Below are 13127 nucleotides of genomic sequence, written 5' to 3'. Positions count from 1 at the left end.
TAAACTTTGTTCTCAAAATGGAATCTCCTACTCATTAACACTTCTAGATGAGCATAAAATTCAAATTGGAATCCAGTTAAAATTATATAACAATTTAATAGAAAATGACATTCTTACAAAGCTCATGAGAAACAAGCAAAAATACATTATCCTCTCCACATATTAAAATATTTTCAATGTTTAACTTAGAAGTTTTTGTCATACTAGTCCCTAATATTACAGTAGTCCCCACTTATCCACAGTGGAAACACTCCAAGACCCCCAGTGGATGCCTGAGACCATGGATGGTACCAAACCCTATTTATACTCTGTTATTTCCTATATATACATACCTTTTCACTTAAAGGAAGCACTTTACAGCTTTTCTTTGGCATATCCAAATTGCCAACATCATCACTGTTGCACTTTGGGGCCATTATTAAGTAAAATAAAAGTTACACGAACACTTGCACTGTGATATTGTGACAGTTGGTCCAATAACTGAGACGGCGATAGTGTGACTAAAGGGCAGGTAGTGTATACAGGGTGGGTACACTGGACAGAGGGATGATTCATGTCCTGAGTGGGATGGCATGAGATTTCCTCATACATCTGAGAACAGTGTGCAATTTAAAAGTTATGAATTACTTATTTCTGGAATTTTCCATTTAATATTTTTGGACTGCAGTTGACTATACATAACTGAAATCACAGAAGGTCAAACTGCGGATAAGGTGGGACTATTATACTTTTATTACTTTTTATTTTTACTTTTGGGTACTTATACATGAAAGTTTTTCCTGGTGATACTAACTGGTTATTGTTAGAAAAGTTTTATGATAATGAAATGTCTTATAGTTATCCTCTCATTAAATGTTTATTGGTTCTAAGAATTTTTCAGTTGATTCTATGTATGTTCTAGGACAAACATAAAACCTACAAACATTTTGACTCTCCAATATTTCCATCTCACTTCTTTTTCTTACTGCATTCTTTAGAAAAGTAATAACTGCTAAACATTATATAGCATCTATGTGCCAGGCAATAGTCTCAGTACTTTACATATCTTAACATTTAATATTTAACTCATTTAATACTCATTTAAAATTTTCAAAGGTAGATAATACTATTAGGCAATCTTATAGTGGAGGAAATGCAGACATGCCCAAGTCTACACAGCTAGTAAGTGGCAAAGCCAGAGTATTTTAAATGTCTAGAAAAATGTCAAATATATTAATATTCATCCTCATATTATATCTTACTATAAAATAAAAAAATACTCTGCTATATCAATAAACTGTATGGTTAAATATTTGAATTATTAAAGTATTTCAAAACATAATACTGTAATATATATTCTGGAACTATTTCCTTTAAAATAAAAATGTAAGAAATTCTAAATACTACTTTCCCAAAACCATACTCTAAAAATTGGCCACAATTTAGAGACTTCTTTCCAAGATGGTGGCACAGAAAGACAGTGAACATAACCCAGCCCATAAATACACTGAATTTAAACCTACAGAGCAATTCCCCCTGGAGAAGAATTGAGGGTAACTGAACAGCTTCTGCATAGCAAATGAGAAAGAGAGAACACAGAGAAATGGGTAGGAGGAACTCAGGCGTGGTATGGTGGGAAGCCCACTGGTGATGCACCACTAGCAGGAGGTAGGGAATCACCTGCTCTGGGGCATAGTGAAAAAAGAGTGGTTTAAAGTACACCTAGACTACAAAGGAAGGGAATCCATTTAACAGTCCTAGAGCATTAGCCAAACAGAAGGGAGATGTGAAAACTCTTTTTTGTTGTTATTGTACTCCCCTTGCATTCTAATCTCTTGACAGGAGCATGCTCCAGGTATTCTAGCCAGTCAGCCAAGGCTGTTAGGGCACAGGACCTAGGCCCACACCAGCTCCTTGACTTGTTCCTAGGACTCCCACAGCCTCTACCCTTTCCTGCCACAGCTCTAGATGCTAGCTTAGCTTGTCCCCAGAATTCCTCTGGGTCCTGTGTCTACTCCAACTATAGTCCTGGGCCCTGACTTGGCCTACCTGAGTCTCCCAATAGCCTTCTCTAGCTCCAGCTTCCAGCCCATCTGCCATGGCGCCCCTCCAGTGGCTTGCCCAGGGATACCCCAAGTTATAATCCACCCTTGTCATAGCTCTTGGCCTGGTGCAGCTTGTACCCAGGACTTTCTGCAGATCATGCTACTTCACTTATAGCTGCAAGTCCCAGCACAGCTTGCCCCTAGGACTTCCCCTGGGCTGAGCCCTCTCCAACTACAGCTGGCCTGACAAGGAAGCCTTAGGGTGGCTTGCCCCTAAAATTTCCTGCAGCTTGACCCCAGAACTACCCATAACCTCAACCTTAGCTAGCTCCAGTGACAGCCACTGCTGGTCCACAGTGGCTGCCATGGTAACTCTCACCAGCATGCTCCAGCTCCAGCTAACCTGCCAAAGGCACCCTGGAAAGGAAAAGCTTCTACACAAGTCCACTCCTTCAAGACCAGAAGTTGCCATTTTGCCTAATTCACAGAAACAAACACAGAGAGATAGCCAAAATGAGACACAGAAATATATATGTTCCAAATAAAAGGACAGGATAAAATCCCAGAAAAAGAATTAAATGAACTGAAGACAAGCAACCAATAGAAAAGAGTTAAAGCCACTGGTTAGAAGGATACTCAATGAACTCAGGAGGGCAAACTCAGTGAGAACTTCAACAGAGAGAAAATATAAAAGAGAACAATGAGAACTCAATACAATAACGTGATTAAAATACACTAGAAGGAATCAACAGCAGATTAGCTGACACAGAAGAACTAGTCAGGGAGCTGAAAGACAAGGCAGTAAAAATCATCCAATCAAACAGCAAAAATAAAAAGAATTTTTAAAATATGAAGATAGTTTAAGTAATAACATCAAGCATACCAACATTTGAATCATAGGGGTCCCAAAAGGAGAAAAGAACAGAAAACCTATTTGAAGACACAATGGCTGGAAACTTCACTGAGCTGATTAAGTAAATAGAGGAAACTTCACTGATCTGATTAAGTAAATAGAGACATCCAAGCCCAGGAAGCACAGAGAGTCCCAAACAAGATGAACCCACAAAAGCCCACACCACGACACATCATAATAAATACCAAAAGTTCAAAATAAAGAGAGTCTTAAAAGAAGCAGAAGAAAGCCAGATAGTTATATACAAGGGATTCACCAAGAGACTATGAGCTGAATTTTCAACTGAAACTTTGCAGGCCAGAAGGGAATGGTACAATGTATTCAATGTGAGAGAAGAAAAAAAAAACCTACAGGCAATAATACTCCACCCAGCAAAGTTAACATTCAGAACTGAAGCGATAGTTTCCCAAACAAGCTAAAGCTAAAGGAATTCATCACCACTAAACCAGCATTGCAAGAAATGTTAAAGGAAGGGACTTCTTTAAGAGGAAAAGGCCAAAACTAAAAATAAGAAAATATAGGAAAAGGAAAAATCTTACTAACAAAAATGCAAACATTTAGTAAATCTAGTTTATTAACCAATTATCAAGCTAGTATAAAGGTTAAAAAAGTAGTAATAGCACAAGATGTAAAATATGATGTCAAAAACAGAACTGTGAGCATATGAGTAAAAAATGTAGTGCATTTGGAATGCATTAGAACTTAAGCAACCATTAACTTAAAATAGATTCCTATAGACATAACTTATATGTTATATATGAATCTTATGGTAACCACAAACCAAAACCCTATAATAGATACGCAAAAGATAAATATAAAAGAAACACAAATAAATCACTAAAGAAAGTCATCAATGTACAAAAGAGCAAGAGAAGAAACAAAGAACTACAAAAGCAACCAGAAAATAATAAAATGACAATAAGTACATACATATTCACAGTTTACATATAGTGGATTAAATGACTCAATCAAAAGACAGAGGGTGGCTAAAGAAATAAAAAAAACCCACACACAAAAAACAAGACCCATAGATAGTTGGCTGACAAAAGACTCAGTTCAGATCAAAAGACACATAGACTGCAAGTGAAAGGATGGAAAAAGAGATTTCATGTAAATAGAAACAAAAAGAAAGCTAGGGTAGAAATACTTAGATCAGACAATATAGATCCCCCCCCTGAAGTGAGAAGGGGGGGCAACAGACAGACTTCCGCATGTACCAGATCCGGATCCACCCAGCATGTCCATCAGGGGGCAATGCTTGGCCCATCTGGAGCGCTGCTGTGCTGCAACTGGAGCCATTCTAGTGCCTGAGGTGGAGGCCATGGAGTTGTCCTCAGTGCCTGGGCCAACTTTGCTCCAATGGAGCCTTGGCTGCGGGAGGGGAAGAGAGAGATAGAAAGGAAGGAGAGGGAGAAGGGTGGAGAAGCAGATGGGCGCTTCTCCTGTGTGCCCTGGCCAGGAATTGAACCTGGGACTTCCACACGCCCAGCTGACGCTCTATCGCTGAGCCAACCAGCCAGGGATAGACAATATAGATTTTTAAACAAAGACTGCAACAACAGACAAAGGGCATTGCATAATGATAAAGGGATCAATACATAAGAGGATATAACACTTCTAAACACATACACACCCAATGGAAGAGCACTAAATTATATCAAGCAATCATTAATGGACATAAAGGGAGAAATTGGTAGTACTACCTTCATAGTAGCAGACTTTAATATCCCACTTACATCAATGGATAGGTCACCCAGACAGAAAATCAACAAAGAAACAGTGTCCTTCAGTGATACCTTAAACCAGAAAGACTTCAACAGCAGAATACACATTTTATTCAGGTGCAACATGGACCATTTTCCAAGATAAACCACATGTTAGACCACAAAACTAGTCTCAGTAAATTTAACAAGATTGAAACCATACCAAGGATCTTTTTTTATTATAATATCAAACCAAAAATCAATTTACGAGAGGAAAACTGGAAAAAATACAAACAGATGGAGGCCAAAACAACATGCTACTAAACATGCAATGGGTTAAGAAATATAATCAAGGAGAAAATTAAAAAATATCTTGAGAAAAATGAAAATGAAAACACCATAATCCAAAATCTTTGAGACACAGCAAAAGCATTATTAAGAGAAAAATTCATAACAACTCAGGTCTGCTTCAAGATACAAGAAAAATTTCTAATAATCTAACCTTACATCTAGAAGAACTAGAAAAAGAAGAATAAACTAAACCCAAATTTGTAGAAGGAATGAATAATAAAGAAGAGCAGAAATATAAAAAATAGACTCAAAAATACTATAGAAAAGATCAACAAAAATAAAAGTATACAAATTGGAAAGAAGTATAATTGTCACTGTGCAAATGACATACTATTATATAGAAACACAGATTCCACCAAAAAACTATTAGAACTAGTAAATTAATTCAGTAAGGTTGCAGGATACAAAATTGAAATCTGTTGCATTTCTATGCACCAATAACGAACTATCTAAGGGAAATTGTTTTTAAATTCCATTTACAATTGCATTGAAAAATATCTAGGAATAAATTTAACCAATACTGCAAAAAACCTATGCTGTGAAAACTACAAGAAACTGAGGAAAGAAATTGAAGACACAAATAAATGGAAGGATAAACAGTGCCCATCGATCAGAACTATTAGTGTTAAAATGTCTGTAATAACCAGAGCAATCTGCAAATTCAATGCAATCCCTATCAAAATACCTAAGGCATTTTTCTCAGAACTGAAACAAATCCTATAATATATACAGAGTCACAAAAAACTCTGAATAGCCAAAGAAATCCTGAGGAAAAAATAATTTGGAGGTACTACGCTATACTACAAAGCTATAGTAATCAAAACAGTATGGTGATGGCACAAACAGACGCATAAATCAATGGAACAGAATAGAAAGTCCAGAAATAAACCCACACTTAAATGGTCAATTAATCCATGACAAAGAAGGCAAGAATATACAATGGTGAAAAGACAGTCTTTTAAATAAATGTTGTTGGAAAAACATATATGCATAAAAATGAAACTAGACCCCATTCTCACACTATATACAAAAATAAACTCAATATGGATGAAAGATTTAAATGTAAGATCTGAAACCATAAAACTCCTAGAAGAAAAGATGCATTCGTCTTAGCAATAGTTTTTGGATAAGTCTCCTTGGGCAAAAGCAACAAAAGCAAAAATAAACAAATAGAACTACATAAACTAGAAAGCTTTTACACAGTGAAGGAAGCTATCCACAAAATGAAACGGCAATCTAATGAATGGGAGAAGATATATGTAGAAATATATCTGATAAGAGGTTAACATCCAAAATATATTTTAAAAACTCATTATAACATAAAAAAATCCAATTAAAAATGGGCAGAGAATCCGAACAGACATTTTTTCAAAGCCATACAGACATATAAAAAGATGCTCAACATTACTAATTATCAGGGAAATGCAAATCATAACCAAATGAGATATCACCTCATACTTGTCAGAATGGCTATTATCAAAATAAAAAAGAACAAATGTGGAGAAAAAGGAACCCTCATGCATTGTAAACTAGTGCAGTCACTATGGAAACCAGTATGGAGGTTCCTCAAAAATTAAAATAATAACTATCATATAACCCAGCAATTCCACTCCTAGGTATTTATCCAAAGAATACGAAAACAACAACTAGAAATAATATAGGCCCCCTTTGCTCACTGCAGCATGTTTACAATAACCAAGACAGGGAAGCAACATAAGTGTCTTTTCAAAGATGAATAGATAAAGAAGATGTGGTACATCTACATGTACAATGGAATATTACTGAGCCATAAAAAGGAATGAAATCTTGCCATCTGAAACATGAATGGACCTACAGTATCATGTTAAGTGAAATAAGTTGGACAGAGGAAGTCAAGTACTGTATGATTTCACTTATTTATGGAATCTTAAAAAAGAAAGTAACGAAGAAACAAAACAAAATAGGAACAAACTCATAGAGCAAGCCAATAATTGCCAGAGGGGAGAAGGTGAGGGGATGGACAGAAAAGGGGAAAAGGATTAAGAAGCACAAACTTCCAGTTATAAAATGAGTCATGGAGATGTAAGGTACAGTATAAGCATTAGATTCAATATTATAATTACTGCATACAAAAACAGATGGTTACTGACTTACTGTGGTGATCTCTTTGTAAGGGATACAAATGTTGAATCACTATGTTGTACACCTGAAACTAATATAATATTGTATGTCAAGTATAATTTTAAAAAGCTAGCTACAATTTAGAAACAAAAAGCTAAAGTCATATTTAAATTATACTATCCACTGAATCAGTCTTAGAAAGTCAAGATGCAAATTAAGGGTTCTAAAAGTTTTTGATCTCAGAATTCCTTCAGAGTATTAAAACTACCAAGATTCAAAAAAACTTTTGTTTATATAATAGGTTTTATCTATCAACATATAATAAACCCATTATATTAACACAGACAACATAGTTTATTTTAAATTATTTTCTAAAACAAAACATATAGTGAGAAAAGTGGTAACATTTTACACTTTTATGATTCAAATAATCTAGTTTAATAAAAGACAGCAGGGTTGTCATATCTGTTTCTATATTTATCTGTTGTTAATGGATTTTTTTTAATGTTTATTTTATTGATTTTAGAGAGTGGGGAAGGGAGAGACAGGTACATCGATTTAGTTCTGTATGTGCCCTCAGAGGGGATGGAACCAGCAACCTCTGCATTTCGGGACAATGCCCTAACCAATCGAGCTATCCAGCCAGGGCTGTTGTTATGGATTGAAACTAAAGAATATGTAGGAAATCCAGCCTTCCAGACACGTAGATGGAAAAGACAGCACCCTGAAGATTCTCGAAGAGGGCCTCAGACAACCTCAGGGGTCCTCAGACCACACTTCGGACTGCGGATGTAGACCACAGGGAATGGAGTGTTTCTAAAGTTTCTGAGAAGACTAAAGAAAAAAAAAATCCCGATACATTCCATTAAGGAATAATAAAGGATATGTTACCATACTAAGTCGATAAAGTATAATCTAGCATTTATTTAATTTCTCTTACTATTTTAACACTGGCTAGGTGTTAAAGGTACGGCTAGGTAAGAAATGGGTCTTAACATACTTTATAGTACATAACAAACTTTTTATTATACTGCTAAGCTCTTCAATTTTGAGGTTCTCTTTTGTCTTGAAGGACACCAGGTTTCTCCTTTTATTCTTTTCTCTTTCACTATCCAATTGCTATTGGTTCCTTCTTCCTTCCTTTGGCCTTTTTCTCTCCCAGAAGATAGGTGTAGAAGACTGTCTCTTTATATAAGTTTGCTCTTGAAGGCTGTCTCTAGAAATCATGCACTTGGCATTTGGAGTGTGTCTCTTGAAACTGAGTGCCTGAAAAGGGCACCAATCTCTTTTCAATTCAGTGCCAGTATCTTTTTATGGCGTTGGGCCCTTTAAAAGAAGATGCACTTAGTTTGAAATCTGTTCCCTGTAGTTTGTAGTCTAATCCCCTTTTTGTTTTAAAAATGATTTCAGATTTTGAGTAAAGTTAATCTTTCTGGTGTTCGTTTCAACTCAGCCACAGGCCCCTTCACTAGTGTTTGTCTGTCTTCCTCTAATTCTTTCCTTAGTCTCCTTCACTTGCCTCAAAGCGCCTGACAGAATAGGGGTAGGACAGAGTGTGGGATGGCGCTGGTGTTTGTTTTCTTCCTTTCACTTACAGTTAGTTATATTTCAGCTGCGGCCTTCTGTCTTCAAATAATACTGAAGGTGTAGCTTTGATAGCACTTTTCCTAGATGTGAAGTTATTTCATGTCATGTGGGAAGGTTTCTGGAAAGTTGTTTATTACACAGCATCCTTGGTCAGCAGCTGCCCAGAAGTCCTAATATATTCTTAACTTTAAAAGACAGTTACTAAATTTTTAAAAACCAGATTTTAGTGAGTGGTCTTTTACCTGAATGTTTCTTCTTGGAGCTGTTCTAATTGAGTTTGGAGCTGCAGATGCCTTCTTCCTGCTGGACTGTTAGGATCTTCTATAGAATCAGACTGATTAAGCCTTTCCATTAATACCTGATTCTCTGCCAACAGACTACTTTTCTCCTCTTGCAATGCTGCAACCTGTTAGAATATTGGAAGGCAGTAGTTATTCTTCCAATTACACTGGCATTGGCATAATCACCAGTGAATTACCATTATAAATTAAAGCCTGTTTTTTAAAAAAGTACAATCAATCTCCACTTAAAACATTTACATTACATTATTTTGGAATACTGCACAGGCAGAGTAATATGTCAGAGTATGCAAGAATTCATTATTTTTATACCTGGAAAGATAGTTAAACAAATATATTATATATATATAGATAGATGGCAACTAAGCATACAAAAAGATACTCATGATTTAATGTAAATTAAAACCACAATGTTATACCAGTATAGTCTTACTAGCATGGTTGAAGTTGAAAAGATTGGCTGTACAAATGGAAGCTTCATACATTTCTGGTGACAATGTATGTTTTAAGCACTTTGGAAAATAGTTTTGCATTTTCTTAAAAACATAAACATTCAATGACCACATGACCCAGCCACTCCTAGGTGTTTACTCAAGAGAAAAAACATTATAACTCTACATAAGACTTATAAAAAAATGTGTACAGCAGCTTCATGTGTAACAAAGAAAAACTAGAAACACAAATGTTCATCAACAAGTAAATGGATAATTGTAGTATATCCATAAAACAGAATAGTATTTCTCAATAACAAAGAATTAACTATTGATACTACCAACATGAATGCATCTCAAAATAATGAAAGAAGTCAGACCAAAAAAAAAAGTATACATTCACTGTATGATTCCTTTTATATACAATTCTAGAAGATATAAGCTAATTTATAGCTACAGAAAGCACAGTTGGGAACTGGAAGGGGGGTTACAAAGAATCACAAGGAACTTAGTGGGGTGATGGGTTCATTCTATTGATTGTGGTGATTTCACTTGTTCATATATGTTAATATGCACCAAAATTATACATTTTAAATATGAATAGTTGACTCTCTGTCAGTTATATCTCAATACAGCTGTAAAAACAAAAGTTGCCTGCCATTTCTAATTCTGCCTCTCCATCCCCCATTTCCTTCTGAACTTGGTTCTAGTTGGACTCCTGGCCCTACCATTCCATCCAAACTGCGTCCTCCTCAGGATCACTGCTGACTGCTAAGGCACTGCATGTACCCAGAACATCTGACTCAACTGATCACATCCTCTTCTTTGAAATCTTTTCTTCACTTGGCTTCCAGGATATCTTTCTTTCTTGGTTTCTGTACTAACACACTGATCTTACCTTCTCTTTCTCCTTAACCAATCCCTCCTAATTTCCCTGCCATTAGAGTAACCGACAGCTTTTCTTTTCTAAATCACTGGATGGCTCCAGTTTCACAGCTGTAAACACCATCCATTCACTGACAACTCACACATTTCTATTTCTAGCCTGAAACCCTGAACTGGATATCATTTCCACTTGGATGTCTTTCCACTTGGATGTCTAGTAGACGTCTCAAATTTAAATTGTCCAAGATGAACTCTTAATTAATCCCACCTCTCCAGTCCTCCCACAGTCTTTCCCATCTCAGTAAATGGTAACTCAATCCTTCCAGTTGCTCAGTCATAAGTCTTTTCCATCACGCCACATTCAATCTGTCAGCGAATATCACTGGCTCTACCTTCAAACATATTTTGATCATTTCTCATCAGCTCTAAATTCTGATGAATCAAGCCAACGTAGTTTTTTGCCTGCATTACTACAATGACTACTTCATTAATCTCCTGGATTAGGCCCTCTCTTTCCTTTAGTCTATTCTCCACACAACCGACACAATAACCCATTAAATCAAACTCAGATCACAGAACTACTTTGTGCAAAATCCTCCAATGGCTTCCCATTTACTCAGTCCAAGTCTTTACAAAAGCTAACAAGGCCTTTCCAGACTGAGTTCCTCCTTCCACATTCCTACGTACTCCTGCCATCCTCACTTTCCTGCTGTTTCTGAATACACCAGCCACACTCCCCTCTCAGAGCCTGTGTGTGATCCACCTGTAAGCTTACTCCTGTAACCCTTTGGGATGTTACTAACATTTCACCTTCTTTGGTGCATCTGTATTGACAACTCAATTTAAAATTACTAATTTTGCCTGACCTTTGCTGGCGCAGTGGATAAAGTATCGACCTGGAATGCTGAGGTCTCCGGTTCAAAACTCCATGCTTGCCAGGTCAAGGCACATACCAGAAGCAACTAAGAGCTAATGTTCCTGCTCTCCACCCCCCGCCGCCTTTCTTTCTCTCTCCCTCTCTCTCTCCTCTCTCTTCAAAAAAAAAAAAGTCTTAAAACTACTAATTCTTTCTATCCTAAACTCCCTAATCTATCTTTTCTGCTTTATTTTTCTCTGAATATGGGTCACCACTTAAGACTACATTTTTATTTTGTTTATTGTTGGTCTTCCTTACTAGAATGTAAGCACCTTGGGGGCAGGAATATTTTTATCTATTTGCCTATTTCCCCCCATCTTCATTGTATCCATAGCAAGTGGAATAGTGTACTGAGGACACAGCAGGTACTCAATAAATATCTATTGAATAAATGAACGAATCTGAAATGCCAGTTCTATAATTTATCAGATATTCATAAATACATGAGTCTTTGCTCAGAATAAAGCAATGACTATTCTATGCCACTGTTCCATTTTATTCATTTCTGTTCTTTCAGTCTTCTTTTTAAAATACATATTTAAGGCTTAAAATTTAATTTTAAAAACTCAAACTTTAAAAACTCATTTCTTTGCTACTAATTTCTGACTTTAATTGCATCTTGGTCATGCAGAGCATGATCCAAAGACACAGATTCTTTGAAATTTTATTAAGAATTGCTTTATAACCTGGTATGTGGTCTGTTAATAAGAAGGCTGAGTGTGCAATGCAAAACTTTAATATGAAACTTATTAGTCTAACAAATGTTGCTAAAATATTTTAATCCAATATATTTGGCAGAAATCCTTTTCACAAACACAGAAAAAAGGAGACTGATTAAAAATAATACAGGCCCTGGCCAGGTAGCTCAGTTGGCTGGAGCGCTGTCCCGACATGGTTGCAGGTTCAATTCCCGTTCAGGACACAATACAAGAAGGAATCAACCAAAGATGGCATGAATAAGTGGAACAATAAATTACTGTTTCTCTCTCTCTTTCTTACAGATTAATAAAATAAATAAAAATAATACACAAATATGATTTTAGAAAAAACAAACACGGTAAAATGGCTTATAATGAAAAGCTAGTTTTCCTGATGAGATTTTCTACTTCCAAAAGACAAGTTTTAACTGTTCTAAATTCTATCGCTTTCAGCAGTAACTTTACATTTCTTAATGTTATACATCACTATTTCTTGATTTATCAACCTTAGACATTATCAGTGACTCTCTGACATGTTAAGTTGCAGCAACTTGTGCCATCTCTCATTTCAAAAAATAGTTATATCATTATTTTCACTTCCTTCTGGTCACTACAGCAGTTTTAAACAACTACTCACTGACTCGTTTTACTCAATCATCCACTCATTCACTCAAATATTCACTGTGTGCCAACTACATGGTAGGCACTGTTGCAGTTTTCTAGGTGCAAGGAAGGCATACTGTGATGAATAAAGCAGAGAAAGTTCTTATTCCTACAAAATAATATATTCAAAACAAATCACAGTAAATATATAAACAAAAACACAGTAAGTAAACTAATAAATACATGCTGAAACCAGAGTGCAAAGGCCTATGCAGAGGGTTAAAATAAGAATAACATGAGTCTGGATGATTCCTTTAGACTGGCTGACCCTGGAAGGACTTCTCAAGGAGGTCTAATTTAGTACCTGGCACATCTAAGTGCCCAATAAATATTTTATGACAAATAAATCAGGTGGTGTTGAACAGAGACTAGATGACAAGAAGGAGCCAGCCATGTAATGACTGCTGCCCCACACAAGTGGTATTTGATTCCCTTCTCGGTAAGACAAGAACATTAGTGACCCTATCCTTCCCTCATCGCTCCTGGATTATCTTAATTCCTAATCTCTATCATCTGTACCTTTACTTTTACAAGAACATTTCTCTTCAAAACAATTA

General features: G+C 36.1%; 1 protein-coding gene across 1 annotated transcript in view; it reads right to left on the bottom strand.

Moving 5' to 3' along the window:
• The window catches only part of HOOK3 (hook microtubule tethering protein 3), a 102509-nt gene that overhangs the window by 42765 nt on the left and 46617 nt on the right, over positions 1 to 13127 (bottom strand). The window contains exon 9 of the mRNA XM_066380433.1: positions 8921 to 9084. Coding sequence (XP_066236530.1) covers positions 8921 to 9084 — 164 coding nt within the window. The remainder of the gene's footprint in view (positions 1 to 8920; positions 9085 to 13127) is intronic.

The sequence above is a fragment of the Saccopteryx leptura genome, chromosome 4 (assembly GCF_036850995.1).
Source record: "Saccopteryx leptura isolate mSacLep1 chromosome 4, mSacLep1_pri_phased_curated, whole genome shotgun sequence".
NCBI classification, from domain to species: Eukaryota; Metazoa; Chordata; class Mammalia; order Chiroptera; family Emballonuridae; genus Saccopteryx; species Saccopteryx leptura.
Note: the sequence above shows the minus strand (reverse complement) of the source record. Positions and strands in the feature narration are given on the sequence as shown.